We start from the raw sequence: 25,034 nt of genomic DNA on the forward strand, positions 1-25,034 counted from the left end.
AAGAGGTGTTTTGGTTTGATATTATTTTTACGAAGAATAACTTAGAAGAATAAATTTCGGAAAGTGACTTTATAAAACAACGATTTATATGTATCGGATTGTTATTGTTTTTGTTATTACTATCGCAGCAAGTCCAAATATTTAATATTAATATTAAATTATTAATATCGACGGTAAAAGTAAAAATCAAAGCCTCTTCATTCTCTTAAATCCGTAAACGAGAGCACTTTTACTCGACGATTATGCACCTCTTTATTAGAGCTGGCAATACCGTCACGCTATTTTGTTACCTTCTAAAAATTGCAATTCAGCCGCGTAACTCAAAGACTCACCTTTGGGGATTCCGAAAAGTTATACATTTGGAAATTTAACTAATAGTGAAAAAGTATTTATGTAGTATATATATATATTCTTAACCAGGATCGATCCGTCCATGTCCGTATGAACGCCGAGATCCGAGAAACTATATATGTACATATTTACAAGAAGCTAGAAAGTTGAGATTGGCAATTAAGATCCGAAATTTCGTTCCTATCGATTTGCCAGAAAACATTTTGCCACGCCCACAAACTGCCCAAGACTGCTATGCCCACACTTTTAGGAAATGTTTTTGATTTTCTTTCTGGTTTTGTAAATTTTTACCGACTTACCAACGAAAGCAACGCCCCTTCTAACGCCCACAAACCGGCCACAATTGTAAAAATTTAAAACTTATTTTTGTTTTAATATTTTTTTTCTCAATGTCAAAAAATGTTGAAATTTATTTTTCGCACTCCCATTAGCTATGTAATAGATATCCCTCGCTTATTAAACAAAAAACGAGCAAGCCACGATGAAAAATAAGTCAATTCGTTTTTATGATGATGCTTTATTAGAAAAATATTGCTCTTTTGCCATGTATAACATTTCGTTTTATGTAGTAACCAATATCAGATAACATTCAACAAGTTGCTAAGCGTATTCACTAGGTGATGCAACTTTAAAAATATTATGTAATTTATACCTTGTGTATTTATGTAGAGCCTGAAAACTACTAATTGATTTATATTAAATTAGCTTGGTAATTGATAATTACAATACGTAACGAAAGTAAATTATTCAAGGTGTAGGTTAATATTATTGTTGTTCTAATCAATTAGTATTATAGATTAAGGTAATTAATAAAAGTTGTCCATAATATATAATTATTGTGTAACTACTCGTATGTCTTTTCATGTAATTCTCTCCAGGTGTTTACAACACAATCACTTAATGTGGAACCACAGGCCTTTAGAAGGATCGCCATTCAAGATGGCTTGTCTGTGCAGTGAGGTTCGATTCGGTACGTGTTTGATTTGGTTCAATAGTGACTGCTTAATACTGGGCTTATCCCTTTTTCTCAAGGTGTGCTCCACATCTGACTTACCTTCTTATGAGACTACTAATTATGGCTGCGCTGAAGCTTGTCCCAGACTCGAATGATTCACCGTCTGCTGGGGATAGGCTGAATGAACTAAGCCCTAAAATTAAAGGCAATGGAAAATATATGCATGGGTTTGGGTTTTGTCGGCGAGCTTATTTACCCATTTAAAATAATTTGCTCGAGGATTCTGTTCCACAGCTTTAGCTTAAGTGTTGCCTACTTAGAAATGTAATTTTGTCTTCAAGTGCGCGAGACTTTCTCACTTGAGCACTCCGATTTAGTTTAAAGTTGATGTACGTACTACGTACTACTAAAGTGTGCGAAACTCCTAGGACTATATTGACTCTTCCTCCTAAAAAGGATAGCTAATGTGTCTTACAATAGGTGCGCCCATAAACTTATAAAGCGGGCCATAAGTATATACTGCTAACAAATTGTATAGACTATAGTTTACAAGTCACAGCACCACCAAAGTGAACCAGATCGCGGCGCTAGCTGTGAATCTAGCAATATCCTAACTTTTTGAACATCTGCTTCTTCCCCTTAGCATATGATTTACTATCATAGAGACTCCACTCCTGGGCTATAGAAATGCTTCTATATCTCAAGTCCAATACGGCTAATTTGTCAACGCTCGCTGTCTGAAAGCAGTTCACATGGGTGGGCCATCCTCGGTTATCTTGGTCGTCCAAATGCCGGGCATCAGTTGAGGAGGTAGATTCGATTGCGGCGTGCTTAGTTTCAAAATAGTGCTGTTCGAGTGGATGGTCTTCGCGGTGGGCGTGTAGCCCTTGTTGTCCATGCCGTCGATGATGGTGAACTGCGAGGCCATGTTCTGGGTTCCCTGTGCAGCAGGCGAAGAGGGTCTTGAGATGGGATGGGTCCTGGGACTGCTGATCAGGGAGGTGCACAGGCCACCGAGAATGGCCAGAGATGCGAAGGCCGTCTGGGGAATCAGCTGGCCGAAGACCACAGTGGATCCAATAAAGGGCGCTCCCAGCAGCCAGAACCGGGCCCAGCAAATCGTGGAGAAGGAGGTGATCTTCTTCTTGTCATCTGAAACCAGCTCCACCGTGCAGGTAGTGAGTATACTGAGCGTAGTGGATATGGCCATCTTCGAGACCATGGCCGAGCACATCAGCAGGGCTACATTCGGATCCAGCCCAATCACGCTGGGCTTCGGAACCAGCCAGCCGCAGTAGGCGATGCATCCTGCCACGATGTTAAAGAGTCCCGTCCACAGCCACTTGCGGGTGGTCTTCAGAATCAGGAAGAGCCCGAAGAAAGTGCCCATCATCTCGCTGAAGCCCGCGATAAAGGTGTTAATGTACAGGTGGTCGCGACTGAAGGAGCGGATGTTGAGCAGCATGCCGTAGTAGACCACGATGTACAGCGACCAGGCCAGGTGCACACACACAATGTGTCGCACCGCTCGCTCTCCCTTCCACATCGACCACCAGCCACTCGGCGGAGGCGCGTCCATGGCGGTCTGCGCCTGCAGCTCCAGCTGCTGGTCGATGTCGTGCGGCAGGTTGTAGCCCGTCCCATTCACCTCCACGCACTCCAGCAAGATCTTCTTGGCGTCCTGAGTGCGTCCGCGGGCGATCAGCCATCGCGGCGAGTCGGGGATCCACCTGAAAAAGGGATGGAAGTGTCAGTATGGGCCACAAAATGTTTCACATGAACGCTGCACAGCAGTTCCACTTTGGGCTAGTAATCCTGATAATTAATGTACTGTTCTAAAACACTTCCATTGACGTAGTTACTTATAATACGTTGCTTATGCGAATCTAGATACGAATTTGCTATCAATATCTGTTTTTGATTACTCACTGCCACAGATAGATAAGTATCACAGTTGGCCACGAGATGGCCATGTAGAGGTGGGACCAGCTGGACCAGAAGCTGGCCACTCCGGGCAACATCATTACCCCAATAGACCAGAACTGCTCAAAGAGCGTGGAGACGCAAGTTCGGTACTTTCCCCCCGTTATGTCGGCCACTGTAAGGAGCAAACAATTGGGAATCCATTAGACATATCCATTTATATTTAAGCTAAGTCTTGCCACTTACTGATTTGGCCTCCGGCCGTGTACATCTGGGCACAGCATACGGCGGAGAGGCACCGGAAGAACACGTGGAGCTCGTAGGAGGCCACGTGCCCCGTGAGGTTGCCACAAAATATCTGCGTGATCATGCCGAAGAGCATCACATTTCGGGGACTGAAACTAAAAGTGGGAAAGAGAGATATATGAACACAAATTATCTTTAATCTGTTTACCAAATTATTGTGGTTTAGATATTAACCAAGTGTACGCTAACTTACTATTTCAGCAGCTGATTAGCCAGGATGCCTCCGGTGAGCACACCAAAGAGATGGAAGAACTGGGTGACGGATACGAGAATGTCCCGGGAGCAGACCAAGTCGTACTGCGTGACCACCGAGTGGTAGTCGGACTCGTGCTGGAACTCCGTGCAGGGAATCACGTTGGAGTTGCGGTGCAGAGGTTTCTCCCACACGCGCGGCTCCTGCTCACTGTTCTCGTAGTTGTAATAGTGATGGGCGTGCTCCTGGGCGTCCTGGTAGACATTGCAGAAGTCGATGCTAAACTCCTGGTCGTCGCTCTCCTCCTTCTGCGGATGCGAGACCTTGATCCATTGCGTTTGGTTCTGGGCTCCGATTGTGTGGGGGGGCTTGCAGAAGAACTCGCCGTGCCTCGGTGCTGGGGCCGTGAAAATGATGCAGGCCATGAACCAGGACGATGGAATCTTGCACAGGAAGATCAGTAGCACCGTTCGCAGCTGCCACCTTCCCCACGGACCCGTGATCCGGCCCACCGCATCCACTTTGGTCTGCATCTTGGTGTTCGGCTTGGGGGCCCTGCCCTCCAGTTGAGCGAAGGTGTCGTTGGGATAGAGCTGATACTCGTGCTGGCGCCTATGGGTGCGAATCTCCTTGTAGAACGCACCCTCGTGGTTGGGCTTGTGATTGTGGTTGCTGCTGGTGCTGTTGTTGTTGTTGGCCTCTCCTTCCGGACCCTCGCACTTGGCCTGCTCGTTGGACGGGGAGTTGGGTGGTGGCGTTGGGAGGTGCTTTGGCTCGAGGTCGCCAGCTGAGGTGCCGAAGTGGGGTGACCTACTGGCTGATATGTGCGAGGAACTGTGGACTTGAGGGGGCGATGGCTCGTCGTCCTTCAGGGGCAGCAAAGGGGACTCCGCCTGCGTGGGGAAGAGGCGGAAATAAATATCAATTAGAATTTTAGAAGCTTAAATATGAATTAGGAAGTTAGGCGGTTGCTGTTGTTAGCTTTTTGGCTTAAGGTCTATTAACTCTGGCTAAGTTGCGTTGAAACAGTTTTTCATTGTTTTGTAACATGAATTTGAGTGATTTCCCCATTAAGTAGAAAGCTTTACAAATTACCATGGCCCCCAAGTATATGTTGGTTAAATTCATTTTAAATTGTATCTATTTGTGTATCGAAAATAAGGCACTTTATACAATTATTGAGCTAGTTTCTACTAGCATTTACATTCGCTTCAAAGTGCCTTTAATGGCCCTGACACAGCTTGTGCCCTCATCCATTGAAATCCAGGCCATCCATATCGAGAGCCGTGGTATCCGTGGCTAATAAGTCAATTCAGCGACATTCCCGGATAGATCAGAGAGTGTCCTTCGGGAACTGGAGTGCAGCAATTGGTGGGCGTGAGTGTCTGGGTTCCACAGAATGCCCACACCCACTTTCTCACTCGACTGCAGTTGGGAATATAATGAACATAAATTGCAGCGCCAAGTGGATGTTCTCCACACAGTAATTTTATATGCCAAGAAAGGCTCTGTGGCCTCCTATGGGAATATATACATAGGAGTACTCTTCCTATTCCATAAATGGTTCTAATTAAATTCCATGCTTTTTATTTATATTTATTTGATCGCAGCTGTCAGGCATTCATATCTCAGAGATGCGAACGCTTTTTCTCTCTTTGATTTTCAGTTAAAAAGGCTGTAAATCAATCAACAGAAGACTGCTTAAATTGTCCTTAATCACGTAACTAGCATCTCCAAATCTCTAAAATGCCTTAAGAAACAACCAAAAGTTTTTTTATTGGAACGTGAACTGAGCCTTCAAATTATCCAACAACATGTTTTATTACAAATTCATTTAAAAACATTATTCTTTTAAGTTAACATCTTAAAATTTTAAATTATTCTTCTAATTAAAAGTCGGCTTGTATCGTATTTTACCAGCAAGAAAAAATAAAGCACACCAAAGGAAAGTAAATGCTTGCTAACCATTTACTACATCCCATTTTGGGTTGACTTTTTGGGATGACAAATGTCCCCCAGACCAAAAAATGGCGCCCACGAATCCCAGCTAAACAACCCAAACCATCCAACTGGGTATGTTATTCAGATGTTTTTTCTGAACAATCCGTTGGGTTTTCGGCTTGTCTTCCCATTTTTTTGTACCAGCCGTCCGTTTTTGTCGTCATTTAGTTTTGTTTTCACGTTTTGTCATCCTTGAAAGGACCTTTTGTATTCATGGACTGTACCAAAGAAAGTATACATATCGAAAGTCAGAAGGGTCCTCAAGCAATCATAAGATACTGCGACCTTCAGATGCTAAAATCCAGGCAGGTAAGGAAAGGTCGGATATTCGGATTATGCACTTTGCATATTCGTTTGAGTTTGTAAAGCAACAGCCTTTTTAAGGAGTTCCTGAAAATCTGAAGAATTCGCTGAACCCACAAGTATGCAATCATTTATTAGTTTCAGGCTGCCAACGTCTGAGTCTAGTTTTAAGCTTCAATTTAATGAAGTCGTTTTGTATCTTTTCTTTTTTCCTATTTTGGTTTACTTCTGTTTTTTGACTGCCAACAGCTGTGCAAATACCGCCAAGGTTAATGCCGATTTTAATCAGTATTGGGGTAGAAAAGGTTCGAGGCAAGTTCAGTTTAATGCGTCACGTGACGAATGGTTCATTAGACTGCCAAGGTGATTCACTTATGTAATTGCCAAAATTGTTTACATTTGCAGCGCATCATTGGATGGAATTGGTCAAAGGATCCTTTCTTTAACACATTACATGTTCACTCATTCAAAAGATCATTCATACTGTAGAGTATCAGAGGGCGGTGCCCCAAAGCCGAATTTTCAATGAAGCACAAGGAACGAAATTCAGCAGACACACGGAGGGAATCTCCGCGGTTCGTGGTCCTTGCTAGATGACTAATGGAACACCCAAAACGCGCCCAGATTGCCCACTCCCTCAGACATAATTAAGGAAATTTCCCGCAGCCATCATAAATCTGCCTCGTGCTGCACACACTTTGTTGCCCACACGATATCCCAATTATCTACTAGATGAGGAGCACTTAGATGCCCAACTAGTCGGCAAATTGTTTCCATTTCAGCCCAGAACCTGCACATATTAATACTTATTTTCAGTCCCACAGGGAGTTCCACCTCCTGAATGTTTCATTACTTATTTATTGCTCTTCGCCATTCAATTGACTACGCTGCCCTGCGAAATGGAGATTGAATATGGGGGTATGAATATACTTGCATGAAATATGGATACATGTGTATCTTTTGTTTGCCAGAAAGGAAATTTTGTAATTGAAACCGAAACGGCGAAGAGCTCGTTTGGCTTCGAGTCTGGAAACGTGAATTTCCATCTGTCGGTAATATAGGTAGAGGAATATTCAATAAAAACCAGAAAAAACAAAATTAGTTAAGTTAGCAAATGGGTAGAGCATTTGAACTTGAAGAGATGGTCAAGTTTGTTATGTTAGAATGGCATCTCTTCATCCTTTGTTCGTGTATCTTATACCCACTGGCCTTGACTAATGATTTCCTAATTGCTTGGCCTAAGAGTCTTCAGGAAACGAAAACAATCTGGCTGCCCCTCGCAACAATGCCCCACACACGTGGCCATTGTGTTGCAACTGTGCCCCTTTTTTCTGGCTGGCTGGCTGGTTGACAAGGAGGGGCGCCACAGTTAATTGGAGCACAGCCATAGCAACAGTGTTCTCGCTGAGATTGCTGTTTTGTGCCTTCTGGCACTGGCAAACAGGTGGCACAATGACTAAGTGATGGATGGAGTGCCTGGGTGCCTGGGTGCCTTGGGAGATGTATTAATGCCTGCGAATCCTGTTAACAGAGAAATCCGTTGACATCCATCTGCTGCGTGATCGTGTTTCTGACACTTCTTGCTTTCCAAATATTCTATATGCATCGTTAGGTTCCCGCTGTGTACGGGTAAGGATTAAAGTCTAATCAGGAATCAAGGCTGCTAAAGCAAGGAATATAACTACATCTTAGCTGAAAGTTTGACAGCTAATATTCGTTACATAACTAGCGGCTTGAAAATCTCAGCTCCGCGCCGTTGAAAACATGTAACTTAATGTCCCGAAAATAGATGCTCACTTAATAGAAGTGGCTAATCCAATTACCTTCTGGCTGTAGACATGCAACGGAGTTTCAGGGTTCCCGAACTTGTTGCTGCCATCGTGGTCATTAAAGTCAATATGAGCTGTTCGAGTTAGCGTCGTCACGATATCGTGACCAGACGCTCAGCCAGACGAAAGCTAGCATAAATATTTGATTAGTTTCACTGGCCTCGTCAACCGGCGAGTGTCCAGAATGGGCCATAACCTACAGAACCCAGAACCCAGAACCCAGGCCACATTACCAGGTTGGGGGTCTGTGTGGAGTATATTGATGGATTACGGCATCCCTTTCTGTCCCGTGCCGGGCACGTGTATGCTAATGTCTTCCATGGCGAGCTGTCGAAACAATTTGGCGCAACGTGGCGTATGCGTTATGTATTGCATATTGTTTTTATGCCCACATCCCAGGCGTGGGCACTGCTCGTAATGGCATATTGAAGGATTCGAGGAGCTCCCAAGGGCACTGGCCGCTGTGGGAGTGTGTATCCAACAAAGTTGTATCTGGGCTATAAATGGGAATATGCGTATATTTCAACACCACCCTTTGATTATCGGCTTAGTTGCCTCGTTTATTGCCAGTCCATAAAGTGTTTTAATGTTATTTAAGTTGGCGTCGCCTTCTGTTTAGTCAAGTGCTTTGCAACTTCATTCATTGCCGAAGAATAGTGAGTCGCAAAGGTTGTGAGTGAGTAAATAAAAGGCGAAAACTTCAAGGCGACAAACCAAATTCGCGATTAAGCGATTGTATCTTATGGCACCTGAGAATATACTTCTTTCGGAAATCTATAACTCGAAGGATTATAACATCAAGGTCATTCTTCCCGCTCAGCTCCTAACTTTAAAGAACATGAAAACCTTGATCCTGCTTCCTACGAGACCGCCAATTTCTGGCCACGATTTATGATTTGCTTACTTTTCACTTTTTTCTCTGATTTATTGCCACCGGCAATTGAATCTGACAACTCTCTCCCACTGCCAACGCATGTGGGCCAGGTCGTCTTCCCTGAAAAGTCTCGCTTCCTCGGCACTGGGAGGAAAGTTGAATCCCATACATAAGAACCCTGAAATTATGGGCTTTGCCCCTGATTCACCCGAATTGCTCACATTCTTGGGGAGCTCAGATGAAGGATACGCATACATTTTGTGAGGCGCTGATTCCTTTCCCACTTCCTCCTCCAATCCAGGAATGTTTCAATTGCTTTGAAAGCTTTCCACGGTTCGCCTCCGCATCTCTATGACTTGGTGACAGGGAAAATCAGATTTTGACAGACGAATAAACAGGATTCAGCTTTTAAAGTGTTCTTTTGAATGGACTTTTTAGGCATAAATAAATCGGGATATTAAATTGTTCGCATGGGAAGGTGTTTTGCCGGAACATTTTTTGATTGGATACAGAACTCATAAGGAGAAAATGACTATGGTGAAGGACTATATTGCAACTCATACCCCTGCTCACTCCACTTATTTCCATTTCAGTTCGTAATTTAATGTTAAATATATCTTACTACATACCAAAAATCTAATAAATGCATTTTACGAGCTTGTATATAATATCTTACTCGTTTTTCCGACCAAGCAGGTAAATTAACCTATAGCTTTCACTTAAGGGCCGCCACTAAGCTGCTTATGCTGGAAGGGAAAACTGCCATAAACGTAAATAGGCTAGGACCACTAAATTTAGTTGGCCTTGGCCAATGACTGGGCTGCCAGACAAGGCATCCAGAAAATCGAGATCGAAAAAGGGAATCAGGCGGAGGTGGCTAAGAAGAAGATGAAAACCAACTTATGAGAGGATAGATGCGTTCTGATCCTGCGAAACAAGATGGCGTTGGCTGGGTCATTTGATTATACAATTAAGTTATAAAGTAAGAAGAATCTAATAAACGAATACCTCAAGAGAACTCTGCATTCGCAATTAAAGTTAAACGATACCCTAAGGTCGGGATAACAAGCCTATATTGTGGGTTTCGAGGTATTTTTGTAGAATGCTATCTATCTATTACTATATATAGTATCTACAGTAGATAATAGTGGAGTTGACATGTGCTCAACGCAGCAGGAATGTATGCTACATAATTTCCATTCAACTGAGAACTTAAGTTCTTTGCACACTCGGTCATTGCCGCCGTGAGGCACTTGCTCCCTCCGTTTCGAGACCCTGAAATCCTAATTGTCTTGGGGAACGCCCCACTCATCAGGACAGCCCCCAATCAAACCCACTGGGCGGTTACTTCCTGGTTGTATTTACCCAACTGTCTTGTCTTTTGTTTTGTCTTGTTCCGGGTGCTCTTCTGGTTTCCGTTCCTGTGTTTTCCCGTAATGGTTGTAATTGCGTTAAATGCTGTTCCGCAATTATTTGTTCTGTTCCGTCCACAAATAACACACAGGAAATCGTGCCGAAAAGTAAAGGATTCTGAACCTCAGACGAACTCGGTTCTGGATCATTTTGTAATTGTTTTCATTTCAATCGCTTATGAATCCAGCTGCTGGGTCCCTGAAGCAGTTTATTGAGAATTTCGAATGGGAAATTAAATGGAGGGCAGTACACCAAGTGTTGAGGAAATTGTGCGACTAAGAGTAAAAGTTCTCAAGATGAAATTGAAAAGCAATTATCGCAACCTAGGCGCCCGAAAAGTTTATGACCAGCCCTTGTTTACTTGCCGGGAAGTTTTATGACACTTTTCAGCCAACTGCCCCTGGTTTAGAGGCGTTCAATGCCCTTGCCCAGGGAAATTGCCTTCCCAAGCCCACCCAGCCCCAATCTTTGGGTTCGCGCCGTACTTGGACACGAAGTTCAAGGCACCTTGCCCGTGGAAATTGGGCGAGGTTAATAGGTCCTCGACTTTCGACTCCAAAGTCGCAGGCCAAAACCCAATTATAATCAGCTGAAGAAAAGCTCGTTTTAATAAATAATGAACTTTTTTGCAGATTTAAGAAGGCCGGCAGCCGAAAGTTTTTTGCGTACCCTTTGACCTTGGCGATTGCGGAACTCCCGGCATCCTAAGCGTGGAAAAAAAAGGTCCAGAAATTGCACCCAGACGTACCATAAACAGGATTCGAGTTTTTTATAACCAACCCCTTAAAGGGCTTTTCTTCCAATTTAAAAATGGACAGTCAAGTGGGTATCAACACAACAGACCTCAACTAGCAAATGTGTCCAATATTAATGAATCATTTCAATCATACCTATATTAAAGCCAGAAATAAATCTTCATTTATATCCAGTTAAGTTCGTTAATTTTACAAGCATCCTGGCATGCTGAGTGTCCTCTACATCAGGAGTTTTATTTGGGCAACCAGGAAACTAGAGAGTTCGTACATTTCTAGGACCCTTTGTGTGAAAGATGGCATATCGTATGTAAACTCACATTTCAAATTGATATGTAGAAAGTTCATTAGCTAGAAGGCCAGGCTATAAATGCAAATTAAGCATCTGGAAATTGGTTTGTTTACATGCGGGGGATTTCGAGCGATTGTTGAGTTGTATAAGCGATTGAGCAAGTTGAACCAGACGCAGCTGGGTTGGGAAAATGTGTCCAATCGAGACATGCGCTCGACCCTAAAAAACGAATTGAAAATTCAGCTAAACTTGCGTGTCTGTCTGGAGGAAATTACCTGGAGCTTGGCTAATTGGAAAGGCTCGGAATCCAAGTAAAGCTGGGCAGGGGTGTCGCAGAAATATTATCCAAGAAAAGAGAACCAGTTGGGTGAATAAGGATTTGCCAGCTTACTAATGAACAGGTGATCCTACAGCTTTATGACTTCTTTCTCTAAAGAAAAAATCAATTTGATTTCATGTCTTCGATGAGACAAAATGAAGCCTGCTAGGGCGAAATAAATAAATTTATCAACGTCTTTTCCTGTCCTGTAAGGACTAATTTGCATACGGCTAAGGAAAATAAACTTAGCCAGAGCAAATTTGCATAATCTGGCAGAATGTGGAATACACGGCTCTGACTTCCATGCTAAACAGCTTATCACACTTGCTTCCCGAACTCAATACGCACGTGTGGCAGAGTCACTAATGAGTGGAGCACCCCGGCGAAAGCCACCTGGAGGCCCATGATGACCCGGTGGCAGGACTGAAAACTAGAGTTCCACCAGCCAGACTGTCTTATGTCACCGGTGGCTGATTTTAATTAAAGTCCTGCCACCGAAATCGCCGGGGAGCGACACCCATAAATGTGAAATATCTGCTGATGGCGGCCCAAAGATATCTTATTCAGCGAAAACAAAGGAAACATTCGCAAGAAATTTATTAGCCAAAGAAAGGGCAGCCAAAATGGCCATTTGGTTGGTGGTTTCGCAACCCTGATACCCTGGATACCCTGTGTGGCTGATCTCTTGAATATTTGAATGGATTTCGTCAATTGTTTGAATCGAGGCAGAAGAATGAGAAAGGATTGCTCCAACTTTCGAAAGAAGCTCAAGTCTACAGTCATACATAGTATGCTTAATTATTTAATACGCAGACTGGGGTGTGTCATCTGCATGATTTGAGCAAATCGTGACCAGTCCCTTCACTGTGACCTATCCCAACTGGAGACCCTGCAAATTGCGCCCAGCTTATCGCTGTCTCACGCATAATTTGCTCTTGGATTTCTGATTGCGCAGAGGGTTAATTATAAGCATAAAATTAGGCATGCATATGCTGCCAAAACGCCCAGCGAAGCCCCAGTCGAGTGGGCTTCTATATCTACCGTAGTTTCATCCCCATCCTCATCATCATCCTCATCGTCATCGTCATCATCCGCATCCTCGTCGGCATCCCCTTCGCCACTGCTCCGCCTTTGGGCATGGGCCTCGTCGCTGCGCGTTGCCAACTTCTCACTGCTCGCACTGCCAATTCCGCTGGAGGAGTCGCTCGAGTGGAGTCCGCTGACTAGGACATGACCATTGCCACTGTTGTGGCCACTGGGGCCGTTTCCGTTACCGATTGCACTGCCTCCAATGTCTGTGAGCATAATGGGTCCGCGAAGCCGGTGAAATGTGCGAGGAGTTGCTCGCTGATTTTGGCCAGTCTTAGATCATTCCAGCCTAGATTTGTTCACTTCTTTGCACACGATTTTGATTAAGTCTATATAACTTTGTTACTTCACTGCGATTTCGAATGAGTTCCGCTTTCAGTGACAATCAGCTTATAGAACAAGCAATTACAAGTGGGTTAAGGTTGGATTGTAAGCAAGAATATATATGTACATAATATTGTCGGGATGAGCAAAATTGTTTAAATCGGATTTAAAATAAGATAAATAAAAATCGGGTGGATTTTACTATCAATTTTAAATAATTAATATAATCCAAAGTAAAAGCTCCAATATTATCAGAAAATACATAAGTTTCAAGAAATCAGATGCAAATCTCGAGAAATGAAAATAGGCGAATAATTTTCTTTTCGAATACTAAAAACTGCGTCCGCGACACAAACGGAGTCGATTGGTGCTGGCGTTCGCCCAACGCGCAACTGATTTGCTGAAAAGCGGTGGAAAGCGGTGAAAAGCGGTGGAAAGCTCCCCGGGCTGGAGTTCGTTTTCGCGCGGCACGAAGTGAAAGTGAAAACGAAAACGAAAGCTTGCTCCGATGCCGGCGCTCCGAACTTCAGGCGAAGCTCGTTCCCGAGCAGGACTCTAGTGGAGTCGGTCACGTGTGGGGCAATTTCACTTTCATTGTCCTGGAAACTGGAGCCAGGAGCTTTGGCTACAGGGTGCCACTGGCCAATTCAGCCGAGCAGCTGTTGCTCCACTCCCCTGGCGGCTTACTCCCATCGCAAGGTTGAAAGCTGCCGCGGCAGGACTCGTGGACAGGACCCTCCTCAATGCGCCTATACCATACTATATTTGCACATACAGTCTAATTTCAGTTAGCTCAATGGGGAGGCAATAAACGCTCGTCGAATTAAATATAAATATTCCACCAATTGACTCGATTAATTGGTGATTTCGGGGTCCTGTCAATACGGGAATAAGCCGAACTGCTGACGCACGTGACACCGCGTGTCTGTCGCTATTGCCCCACAGTTGCCCCATAAAAGTGGCAATAAAAGCATTAAATATGAAACTTGTTGGATGAGGATAGGGGAAATAGGCTGCCATATTGGGGCACATCTGATCGGATTAATGATGAAGCAGTTGAGTCAACCATATAACCAAGTATATCCACTTCCAGCTGATGAGCAGAAGAAGGGGGCAGTGTATTATTAGGATAGGTATATTCAGCAAGTTGCGAATTTCCCAGTTCTATTGATATTCTCCATTAGCAAGCTTTTGCTACCCAAGTACAAGTACCCAGCTGCGAAATCGTTTACAGCCAGTACAATGGGACATGGAAGAGTAGCTATTGGTAGCAGTAACCCCATTGTACCGCTTTTGTTCTAACTTATTGGCCAAGTTAATAGTTGGTGTCATGCACTTGTGAGCTTTCGAAGCGCTTGTTTGCTTACAAATTCAACGCGACAGAAGCCACCCCCTCGCCATCCGCCTTGCGCTAATTTATTTTGCATAAACAATGGATTGTGGGGGATGGAGGGGTGCACGCGTGCTCCTTCGTTTTAAGGAAACTCTGCGAGTGGCACGAGCAGCAAACAAATTAGCCAGAAAGTTCGTTTCATTACGCATACGCCGTGTGGCACGAAGAACAGCGGCAATTCGAAAAGTTTTCGCTTTGCGCGCATGTGAACATTTTATTGAAATATACGGAAAAATTAAGTGAGTTTGCAAGTTTTGGGGAGACGAGTTTTAAATAAAATTAGCAAGCTGCGGTTTTCTGACTATTACCTTGCCAGCGGCATATGCTTGAAAATTATATTATTAAACTGAAGTAGGTTTGTTCATTTTTATATATTGATATTCCCATACTAGCAATGGGAATTCTCAGAGATATATAATAATTTAAACAAATTAATATGCATCTAAGCTATTTAAATAGGGTATTGAGTGCTATTGCACTACTAGTAAATTAAAATTGAACTGAATTGGTTGAATCAGTTTGACTATCCCCTCAAATATTGCTTACATTTCATGTATTTTTAAGGGCACTTACTAACTTACAAGCTTACTAACTTACTAACTACTTGTATACTATGGTGAGATTGCTTATAAATCACCTGAACGTTAAGCATCACGATTTTAATCTCAAGTCGATCGATGAGAGGACTCCGCCGAGGACCATCCTCCGATTTCGATACAGAATCCTCCATGGAACTGGTTGGGTTCCCGTTGGATTCCATTAAACTAGCGTCTGGATGGATAAAGCTCATTTTAGCATTTTCTCGGCATCTGGTAATTCAGAAGGAACTATTCAGCAGCGATCTCATGCTGCTTCGTCGATTTAGTTGTGCAATTTAATTTTATATAATCACGGCACCGCCGAACAATGTCTGTCAATAATAAAATCAAATCGACCGAGTACTCGACTTTTTTCGCGGGCAAACAATTGGGAATCGGAAAATCCCAAGTGCTGATTATTTATGGACTCTTATCCCAGCGGGTCGCAACCCGACGGGGCGACTCCGATCCGATTCGATAAGATCGGATGAGATCAGATCGAGCAGTGTAGTGTGTAGGTGGCAAGGGCCAAGTTGGAACTACGAAAGAATTCGCAGCGAAGAATCCGCTGGGTTGGCTCGGATTCCGCTCAAACAGGAAGAAGAGCAGCGCGCGAGGGTATCTATTAATAGTCGGTGTGGTGTCCAAGTGGCACTACTCGCGCCGCTTCTCTGGCAACTGCACTGGTGGGTGTCCCCAACCCGTGAGATACGTTTCCTGGCTCTCACCAAAGTCAAGTTCAAGTTTAGCGGGGCGCCGAGAGTGCGGCCGGAATGAGTTCACTACACTCATTCATGTACTACAGCCGCATCCACAGCCACAGCCACAGCCACATCCACATCCACGTCGTGCTACCAACGAAATCTTCGTACCATTGTACCCTTGCCAAAAAGCAAGGCGGCCAAAAAGCACTCGTTCTACGCGTCACGCAGCAATTCATTTCGCCCCTGCTTTCGCCTTCGCTGGCTGCTCTATTTGCTTAAGTGTTTCTTTTCCCATTTCCTTTCCTTTCAATATCTCTGTTATATTATTTGCTTAATCGCTGTCTTACTTATTTTTGTTTTTAGCAGCCGAAACAGAAGTAGCGATATCATATATATCATATATATGTATCTGATATGGATACAAATTACACAAGTAAGGTGCAGTCCACTTACTCACGTGACTGGTGACTGCTGTGCTATATGGTGTACCATTGTACAGCAATAGACATAAGTGTAAGTGTGGCACTTTTCTTGCACTGAAAACAAACAATTTTCATGTCCGCGCGAATTTCCCACGAAAGCCTTTGCAACTACATAGTTGGAATTATCTAATTTGCATAGAAAAGAAGCATTATTATTATTATATGGCGACCCCATCCATCTATATCTTTTCCTACACAACGTGAGTGAAATGAGTTCTAAGCTCAGTGCGGACTTGGCATTTATTGGATTGCATTTCAAATGCCAATGCAAATCTGTTGCACTTCAATGGGACAAACTGACTCATAATTTCAGTGACGTTGCGGGTTATTCTCATCTGTGATCCCACAAGTGGTCTCTACTTTGGCTACTTTCAAATACAATCCATAAATAGTTATATTGGTGAATTACCTCTCAAGAGGTTATACTTGCTATTTTCCTGGTAAAAGCGATCCCATTGTTCTGACAACCGATGGCATTAAGCTGATTTTTCCCAACGGCAGTCCACTGACCCCATGCATTGAAACACGTTTGAGCTCCAACTAATCGAGAGAATCTCACTTCCAGCTGCATTATGCATACTAAATCAAATTTCCAGGTCGGGCGACGTCGCCGATGATCGACTGCTTCACCTGAACTCCGTAATTTCCCACAGCGATTTCACGATTTTAATTACACGTGCCATCTATATGTCTATATATGAGGTCGAAAATGTTGAGTAGCGAAATAAAAACGATTTCCGAGGCGCCCACGAATCATTTATGGCGTTTACGGATCACTCAATTATTTTGGAAACAGTTTGACTTGAGTTTTGATATCATTTACTGATAAAATTATGTAACAAGTAACAAGGAAGAATAAAGATTATGTATCTAAATGGCACACTGACTGCTTTTAATGCATTAGTTTCTTCAAAATAATTTAGATTTATGGCTTACACTAAACCATAAACCATATCTTACTCAATTCACATTAATTTTCGTTGAACACTATGTGGGGATATTAAATAAAAATTTCCTTTGGCCAACACACGATGTTATCTTTTTAGCAGGACAGTAAAATATTTACAAGGCATGAAGACTTCATTTTCAGCCTTCACAAGCCCAATTATTTTACGATTGTGCTAAAATATTGAAATTGATCTTAAACTCACCTACGAGTATTGTAGATAAACGTCCAGTCAAAGGGGCTTCGCTATTCTGGTAATCATTATTCTCGAAGGATATTTGAGGATATCTCTGGATAACACAAATCTGGGGATCTCCTGGTCGCTGTGGCTCCCACTCGCTGTGAGTATTGAACGGATACTGAACTCATGGCAGATCCATCGCTCTCTTCACACTTCACTTAAAGTGCCAAAAACTCTAGTAGTTTCGACTCACACTCGCACAGACACATGTCACCAACTGGCAGGCAGCTATACTCGTATTAAATGAACATATATATTAAGCAAATATGTGTGCTAATAAACAATGTATCAAAAGAACGGCGAGCTGCGATCTGCGATCTGCTATCTGCGAACTGGGTGAACCTGCGAATGAAGCCCGAGCTGTTTGCCCAACCAATTTAGCGCTTGTTGCAAAATGAAAGCCGTTTTTCAAACTGAAGTCGCGCGCGCCACTCGATCCGGATTGAGATACGTCGCTCGGTCCGGATTGGATACGCCACTCGGATCCGCCCGATTCTTGGATGCTCGTCATATCACGAAGCTCGGATATCGTAGTAACGAGCACGGAAACTTTTAACTCGGCACGCTGCGCATGCTCAATTGATTTGCAGCTCCGTGGCTTATTTTGGCCAAATTGAGTGGCCAGCTGATTTCACGTCCTAACTTAACTGGTTCGCCAGTTGGCTTTCCTCGCCATCATGTGATGCATTAATTAAACAATAATTACTAATTGACAGTAATTAATAATGCTGGCAAAAACAAAAGGCCAAAAGCGTGACACGTTTTTTCGGCAAACTCCTCGAAAGACCGATTTTTCGATGACGTAGGCAAAAGCAGTTCCCAAGCCTTTTAAAAAGATACCTATGACATAAGATATTTAAGGAATATAATATTCATTTAAAGTGGAATTTGTACACATTACGGAAAATTGCAAAAGTCCTTTAAATTCTTGTATTTGAATATAATTTGAATATTTGAATATAAAAGGAACGTTAATTTACGATTTCAAATCGCTATGAAAGTATAAAGACTTTAGTTCTTGTTGATAGATAGTTAGTGGTGAAGTAAAGATATAATCGTGGTTTTAGTTTGAAATTCTGCAAAGACTTTCTTCAAATATAACCATTTTTATAGAATAAAATGCATATTCCATTGATAAGACATTTAAGTTAAATGTTTTTATACATCAAAAAGGAAACATTGTGTGGATATCAAATGGTATTCTTAAATCGATTCAGTTAAGTTTGGGAAATAAACTAGAAATTCTTCTTCAACTCATCCAAAACTTTCTGAACACCCCAATATCTATGCTCAGCGATGACAAATTTCCCCTGATTTCTTAATTTTCTACCTATGCTATGCGATCAATCAACGAATGTGTGCTAATTTCTTGTGACGATTATTTTGCAAAGTCGTCTCCTCGCTAATATCCGATGTAAATATACCTATGAAAATCGCAAAGATCTATTCCTTTGCGCTTAACCTTGTTATTGAACTCCCGCCCGGATTTTCGCAGCTTCCAACTAAGTGATACCTTTTAAACAAACGCCACAACAAAACAGGTGACAATCAAATTTTGTCTACAAAAGAGAAGAGGGATAATATTTGCTGCTAATTCGATTTATTGTGCTTTGTGTTTATTTGCATTGGGAATCCGTGGAGCTGATACTGTTTACTTTGGCAATTTCCCAGTCGTTATGGACACCCTTATATGGGCTATAATGTGATGTGCCAACAGGAAAATTTCGCAGATTCCACTGGCTATATGTTCATGCTGGCGGTTGTTCCTCTCCAAATCCCGGGTGAGGCGGCGGAAGATCCTTATACCGCTTACTTACGTACTCACTGCTTATCATCTTATCAAAGAATTCGTTAGCTTTCACATAGTTTGGATTCCGAATGAATCTCTTCTGTCGACCTCGCGCTTTTGGCAATTTCCGGAGCTCTTCGCTACTGCTAGTTGGCTTAAGGCCTATATCTTTCTGATCCTTAATCATCCTGTTAGGTGATTCTCCTGCTGCCATGGGATCCACCAGCTTCATATTTAATGGATCGGGCTCGTTTCCAAGTGGGTTTGCAGTTTCAGAAGACTCTGAGGTTCTAAGCGCCATTAAAATGAAAATAGCCAAAAGGAAACTAGACATGTTTCGTTACAGGCAGACACAGATTGGATATTATTGAAACAAAATAAAATAAACAGCGATAATGATCTGTGACTTATTGGAAATTAGACGGCTTATGGCAAATGGGGCGATAAATTCGAAGAAACACTGAGAACATTTTTATATTCATCGAGAGCGAGAGTGCGTGAGCTTTTTATTATCAAGTACTTTATATACACTAATCATTATTAATTTTTAAATTTCTTGCAGACGTTCGTAATCAGGATCGGATCCATTTTAAATAGAATTTTCTCGACAGATACCCGTTAGTCAGCTAGAAGAAACAAAAATTAAAATAGTAAAATCAAAAAGTATAAAAAAATACCAAACGTTTTTAAACGTTGATTTTGTAGCTTTTGGGCGTTATAGTCGGCATGGTCAAATTAGTTTTGACTAATTTATAAAAACTTGCAGGAACAAAAACTAGTTGATTTATCGCTAACTTGGAAAATGATAATATAACATTATCCATATTATTAGTTGTGAAAAGGAAATTCAAATAGATGTTGTGTCATAACCGCACAATGATGCGGATGCATGTTGTTGCATTTGAGTCCCCGAAAATATTGTATTTTTGTCCGAAGGTATTATCGTACCGGTTAAGTACGGTCACACTGCCAAGCGCAGATTTGAGGATTTTTATATTTGGCCAATAAATGGACTAAAAACGCAACCAAACAGGGACTTAAGCTGAATTACCTGTTGGAAGCCACAATGCCACCCACGATCAACAATTCGGCGGTAAACAGTGCCGCCGAAAAGCGACCCCAGCGGCAAACGGAGCGCAAGTAAGTGAACAGATCCCCAAACAGACGCCAGATACTCAGACTAATGTGCAACCTTGCAGATCCGAGATCATCTGCCGCGTGAAGTATGGAAACAACCTGCCGGACATACCCTTCGATCTGAAGTTTCTGCAGTACCCCTTCGATAGCCACCGCTTCGTGCAGTACAACCCAACGTCCCTAGAGCGTAACTTCAAGTATGACGTGCTGACGGAACATGATTTGGGTGTCACGGTGGACCTGATTAACCGGGAGCTCTACCAGGCCGATTCCATGACGCTGCTGGACCCCGCCGATGAAAAACTGCTGGAGGAGGAGACCCTGACGCCCACAGACTCTGTGCGTTCGCGCCAGCACTCGAGGACGGTGTCATGGTTGCGCAAATCCGAGTACATCTCCACCGAGCAGACGCGCTTCCAGCCCCAGAACCTGGAGAACATCGAGGCCAAGGTCGGTTATAACGTCAAGAAGTCGCTTCGGGAGGAGACTCTCTACCTGGACCGCGAAGCCCAGATCAAGGCCATCGAGAAGACCTTCAGCGACACAAAGAGCGAAATTACCAAGCACTATTCCAAGCCCAATGTGGTGCCAGTGGAGGTACTGCCTATCTTCCCCGACTTCACCAACTGGAAGTTCCCGTGCGCCCAGGTCATATTTGACAGTGATCCGGCTCCTGCGGGCAAGAACGTGCCCGCCCAACTGGAGGAGATGTCACAGGCCATGATTCGTGGTGTGATGGACGAGAGCGGCGAACAGTTTGTCGCCTACTTCCTGCCCACAGAGCAGACGCTGGAGAAACGCCGTACAGACTTCATCAATGGCGAGCTGTACAAGGAGGAGGAGGAGTACGAGTACAAGATCGCTCGAGAATACAACTGGAACGTGAAGACCAAAGCTTCCAAGGGCTACGAAGAAAACTACTTCTTCGTGATGCGGCAGGACGGCATCTACTACAACGAGCTGGAAACCCGTGTGCGCCTTAACAAGCGTCGCGTTAAGGTTGGCCAGCAACCCAACAACACCAAGCTGGTAAATATATTTTTGTACATTCGTCCATGGCGATCTTTAACTTGTATTATTTCTTCCAGGTTGTCAAGCATCGTCCGTTGGACAGCATGGAGCATCGTATGCAGCGCTATCGCGAGCGCCAGCTAGAAGTTCCTGGCGAGGAGGAGGAGATTGTGGAGGAAGTGAGGGAAGAGGAGCAAATGCAAATCATAGGCGAGACGGAGAAGGCGAGCGAGGACGCAGCTGGTGGCGCACAGGCAGCATCTGGAGCGGACTCACCCGCCCAGGTAGCCCGCGATCGACAGTCTCGTTCTCGGAGTCGAACTCACAGCGGGTCCAGTTCAGGATCGGGATCTGGCTCCGGTTCTCGGGCCAGCAGCCGCTCAAAGTCTGGTTCTCGGTCTGGTAGCGGCTCCAGATCACGCACAAATTCGCCGGCAGGATCCCAGAAGTCCGGATCCAGATCGAGATCGGTATCGCGTTCCCGATCCCGTTCAAAGTCCGGCTCTCGGTCTCGGTCGCGATCCAAGTCCGGTTCCCGATCCCGTTCGGGCTCCAGATCTGGCTCTGGATCGCGATCGCCCAGCCGGTCTCGCAGTGGCTCGCCCTCGGGTTCAGGATCCAGTTCTGGAAGCGGCTCAGACGAATGAATAATTACAAAAAATGGCGTTCATAATAAATAAGTTTATAATCAACCAAGTACATTTGAAAACTGAACTAACTTGATTTAATATTATATTCGCCTCAATTCAGAGCTCATGTTCGTTGCCCAGAATAGTTTTAAATAAAAACGGCAGTTAAACATAATTTCTATTAGGTGTTGTTGTTGTATTGCAACCAAGTCGGGTCCTTGCCGATTTACACTTGGCTGCAACATCTCAACACTAAACTGTCTGAGATAAAACAACTAAGAACCAAATAATATCCTCACAAAAAGGTCCAATTAAGAGGTTTTTCTTAGGGAGTGCTTAGGAATTGATTAGATCGCCTTTGGGGAAGTGCGAACAATGTAAATTGATATAAAAGGGTATAAATTAAGTGGATCTTCGTTCCAACTACGTGGCGTCCATCAAAAACCGCTGGAAGACCTCGCCATCGGAACTGGGAAGCTCCGTTTGTTGTGGCGAGTAGATTCTCAAGTTCTGGAGTTGCTGCAGCGGAGAGCCGTTCCCGCTGAAGTGTACGACCGCAACCGGCTGTAGGGATATGAGCTGTCCCTCCTCCCGCGGCTCCACACCACAGATGCCCAGCTTCTGGCACTGCTCAACGACAATGTCGTCGATTGACTGCGAAAGCAGTGCCTCCTGCTCCGGATCCGCAATCGAGCTGCTGTTGATGGCAGCTATTTCGGCGCTCGCTGGTGAAGGCTGGGTGGGTGAGTCGTTGCCCTCCAGGAATGCCTTGATCAGCTGCTCCGGTGTCTGGGCCTCCTCGGTGGGACATCGATGGGTTCTTTGGCTGACCTTGTACCTGAACGTCTTCTGGCAGAGCTCGCACTTGTAGGGCATCACTCCCGTATGGATGCGCGTGTGGACAAGGAAGGAGACTCGCTGCCGGAAACACTTGCCTGTGAACGAGTCCGAAATACGAAAAGGTTAGAGATAGAGTGACCCGGAAAAGAAGGTATACCTCTCCTCCATTTAAAGCAGATAAGGCAAATCGATACTCACCGCAGACTTCGCACTTGAAGGGCTTTTCGCCGCTGTGGATCCTCTGGTGGTTATGCAGCGTAGACAGTTCCTTAAAGGCGCGTCCACAAACCCCGCAGACATGGGGCTTTACCTCGCTGTGGTAGAGCAAATGCTTGTGGTACGACTGCTGGAAGGTGAAGGTCCGGGCGCAGATCTCGCACGTGTACGGCATCTCGCCGGTGTGGAGCCGCTTGTGCTTCTTCAGAAAGTACTTGGTGGTGAAGGACTTGCTGCACACGTCGCACTCCCATAGCTTCGGTGTGGCCGAGCCCGACTCCGGCGAGCTGGGGGACTGCTGGAGCATGCTCAGCGCCCCACTCAGCGCGTATGGCTGGGATGCGGTGCACGTGGAGTTGTTTCCGTTGCCAAGGGCTCCAGGCTCTGTGTGTCGAATGCGATCGCAAATGCTCAGCTTGGGCGAGGCACTAACTGCACTGGTGGTGGGAGCGGGTGTGGGACTGGGATTGGGATTGGAGCAGGGCACGCCCATCATGTGCACTACTTTCAGGTGGATGCGAAGGGAGCCCTTCATGCGGAACGTCTTGGAGCAGAGATGGCACTTGTAGGGCTCCTGATCCTGTATGAAGCAATAATCGGAATTTCACTTATAATTATCCATTCATCAATATGTCCTTATGCCCCAATATTCCATTATATTACCGTCTGTCCCTCAGTTTTAAAGCTATGAATTTTATGCACAGAAATCTTGTTTCATTCACTATATCATCACAAAGTTACGGTTATAAATTGATCAAAAACAAATGTATATCTATCATATATTTACATAGTCATAGGAACAGTTGGAAAATTAATGGAAAATAATGGGAACGATATATGTACATATCGAACGATGTACATAAATATGTATGTACATCAGTTGTTTTTAAAATATAAGAGTGTATAGCTTTCTTTTTTGTTGATGTTCATTTTAATTACGTCAAACTTTTGTTGAAGATGCAATGTAAATGTTTGACCTTTTTAGGAATGATTTTTTTCGATGCCTGTGAGCAATAAAAACAGATTCTATTCAATATCGATTTAAGAATATGCTAAAGTGCTCAATCTAACAGCATTACGAAACTCCTACATAGATAACAGCACTTAGTATATGTATGTATGTATATACATAGCTAATAGTTACCGGCTCCTTCTGTTGAGGCTCCTTTTGCTTGGGCTCTCCCTCCGCATTTTCGTGGACTAAGCGGACGTGCATGTCCCTCAGCTCGGTATTCCGGAAACTGAACTCGCAAATGTCGCAGTGGGCGGGCGGAGTGGGCGGCACAGGCGGTGGGGGTGGGACAGCGGGCTTGGACCTGGTTCGCTTGGCCCTCCGTTTGGGCTGAGCTGCGGCATGAAAGCCGCGGGACGAGGCGGCCTGGCCATTCGCTGGACTCTCGTTTCCCTCCTGAGCCATCAGACTGGTGTGCGAGAACAGGTGGATGGTGAGCTTGTCCAGCCCCAGGAAGAGCTCCTTGCAGTTGGCAAAGGGACAGGCCAGTGGGCCGTTGGCCGCCTTGATCAGCCTCTGCTGCAGTGCGTCAATACTGCCGAAACTGGGCACCGCGCAGAGCGGACACAGCACCGAGGTGGAACACATTTCGCCAGCGCACTCGATCGAATCTTATGCAAATGCTTCACCTCCTATTGGGATAATCCTCCTGTTTGGTCGGCGATCATCTATTCAGGAGCAGTCCATTCCCAGACTGCCTAGTCTTTCTGCTTTCAGAATTTTCTAAAAATACCAGCAAGTGAAGATTTTTGAAAACTTTTGGGCCCAGCAATCTGAGTTCTCTCGGCACCGATGCCAGCTAACGAAATAATGAAAAATAATGAAATGCCCGGCGCGGATCGACGAATCGCCAAGAAGACTTTCGGGAACACTCGTAGCACCGAAAACCCATCTCTCGAACAAGGCGGTCTCTCTTCTTCGTGTCTCTGGGTAGCTCATTTCGAAATATAGCTCTGAACACGCCTATATACTATATGTAGAATTATTTCTGGCCGATATATGTTGCACTGGCGGCCATATAGCCTTCGTTCTAGTCTTTGTAACGCACGATGCGCAGGGGCAATCCGCTGAGATGGCCACATGCGATTTGCGGTACTTATCTGGCTATCTATCATTATGGCCAGATTGGTTC

At 44.3% G+C, this 25,034-nt stretch overlaps 4 protein-coding genes across 5 annotated transcripts; 1 reads left to right on the forward strand and 3 right to left on the reverse strand.

Annotated features, from left to right (window-relative positions):
- Positions 1 to 859: 859 nt before the first annotated feature.
- LOC117145183 (organic cation transporter-like protein) lies at positions 860 to 15,407 on the reverse strand. Of its 2 annotated transcripts, XM_033310738.1 has the most exons (6): positions 13,256 to 13,270; positions 12,553 to 12,989; positions 3,729 to 4,621; positions 3,476 to 3,630; positions 3,236 to 3,404; positions 860 to 3,036 (listed from the first exon to the last, which is right to left on the reverse strand). In XM_033310738.1, exons 2-6 carry the CDS (start codon positions 12,814 to 12,816, stop codon positions 2,055 to 2,057), a joined length of 2,463 nt encoding a protein of 820 aa, XP_033166629.1. In that variant the 5' UTR covers positions 12,817 to 12,989; positions 13,256 to 13,270; the 3' UTR covers positions 860 to 2,054. The 2 variants fall into 2 exon arrangements, with proteins under 2 accessions (XP_033166629.1, XP_033166630.1); XM_033310739.1 differs by lacking the exons at positions 12,553 to 12,989; positions 13,256 to 13,270 and adding an exon at positions 14,955 to 15,407.
- A 3,452-nt stretch (positions 15,408 to 18,859) lies between these two features.
- On the reverse strand, positions 18,860 to 19,424 carry LOC117144399. Its single transcript, XM_033309535.1, has one exon. It carries the CDS (start codon positions 19,389 to 19,391, stop codon positions 19,017 to 19,019), a length of 375 nt encoding a protein of 124 aa, XP_033165426.1. The 5' UTR covers positions 19,392 to 19,424; the 3' UTR covers positions 18,860 to 19,016.
- Positions 19,425 to 20,002: 578 nt separating this feature from the next.
- LOC117144200 (RNA polymerase II-associated factor 1 homolog) lies at positions 20,003 to 21,919 on the forward strand. Its single transcript, XM_033309249.1, has 3 exons — positions 20,003 to 20,197; positions 20,257 to 21,223; positions 21,283 to 21,919. Exons 1-3 carry the CDS (start codon positions 20,124 to 20,126, stop codon positions 21,850 to 21,852), a joined length of 1,611 nt encoding a protein of 536 aa, XP_033165140.1. The 5' UTR covers positions 20,003 to 20,123; the 3' UTR covers positions 21,853 to 21,919.
- Positions 21,920 to 22,104: 185 nt separating this feature from the next.
- LOC117144202 (zinc finger protein 595) lies at positions 22,105 to 24,717 on the reverse strand. Its single transcript, XM_033309250.1, has 3 exons — positions 24,035 to 24,717; positions 22,873 to 23,470; positions 22,105 to 22,769 (listed from the first exon to the last, which is right to left on the reverse strand). Exons 1-3 carry the CDS (start codon positions 24,488 to 24,490, stop codon positions 22,258 to 22,260), a joined length of 1,566 nt encoding a protein of 521 aa, XP_033165141.1. The 5' UTR covers positions 24,491 to 24,717; the 3' UTR covers positions 22,105 to 22,257.
- Positions 24,718 to 25,034: the final 317 nt, after the last annotated feature.

Source organism: Drosophila mauritiana, chromosome 3R (genome assembly GCF_004382145.1).
Source record: "Drosophila mauritiana strain mau12 chromosome 3R, ASM438214v1, whole genome shotgun sequence".
NCBI lineage: Eukaryota > Metazoa > Arthropoda > Insecta > Diptera > Drosophilidae > Drosophila > Drosophila mauritiana.

What these genes read in the sequence shown, in the direction of transcription:
- LOC117145183 (XM_033310738.1), bottom strand. Translation starts at nt 12,816, where the DNA reads ATGCTCACAGACATTGGAGGCAGTGCAATCGGTAACGGAAACGGCCCC. An exon ending in AGGATGGGGATGAAACTACG is followed by an intron (nt 4,622 to 12,552) that starts GTAGATATAGAA and finishes TTCCCCACGCAG; the next exon opens with GCGGAGTCCCCTTTGCTGCC. An exon ending in GCTAATCAGCTGCTGAAATA is followed by an intron (nt 3,631 to 3,728) that starts GTAAGTTAGCGT and finishes TCCCACTTTTAG; the next exon opens with TTTCAGTCCCCGAAATGTGA.
- LOC117144399 (XM_033309535.1), bottom strand. Translation starts at nt 19,391, where the DNA reads ATGTCTAGTTTCCTTTTGGCTATTTTCATTTTAATGGCGCTTAGAACC.
- LOC117144200 (XM_033309249.1), top strand. Translation starts at nt 20,124, where the DNA reads ATGCCACCCACGATCAACAATTCGGCGGTAAACAGTGCCGCCGAAAAG. An exon ending in CAGCGGCAAACGGAGCGCAA is followed by an intron (nt 20,198 to 20,256) that starts GTAAGTGAACAG and finishes GCAACCTTGCAG; the next exon opens with ATCCGAGATCATCTGCCGCG. An exon ending in AACCCAACAACACCAAGCTG is followed by an intron (nt 21,224 to 21,282) that starts GTAAATATATTT and finishes TATTTCTTCCAG; the next exon opens with GTTGTCAAGCATCGTCCGTT.
- LOC117144202 (XM_033309250.1), bottom strand. Translation starts at nt 24,490, where the DNA reads ATGTGTTCCACCTCGGTGCTGTGTCCGCTCTGCGCGGTGCCCAGTTTC. An exon ending in AGCCTCAACAGAAGGAGCCG is followed by an intron (nt 23,471 to 24,034) that starts GTAACTATTAGC and finishes TGCTTCATACAG; the next exon opens with GATCAGGAGCCCTACAAGTG. An exon ending in CTTCAAGTGCGAAGTCTGCG is followed by an intron (nt 22,770 to 22,872) that starts GTGAGTATCGAT and finishes ACTCGTTCACAG; the next exon opens with GCAAGTGTTTCCGGCAGCGA.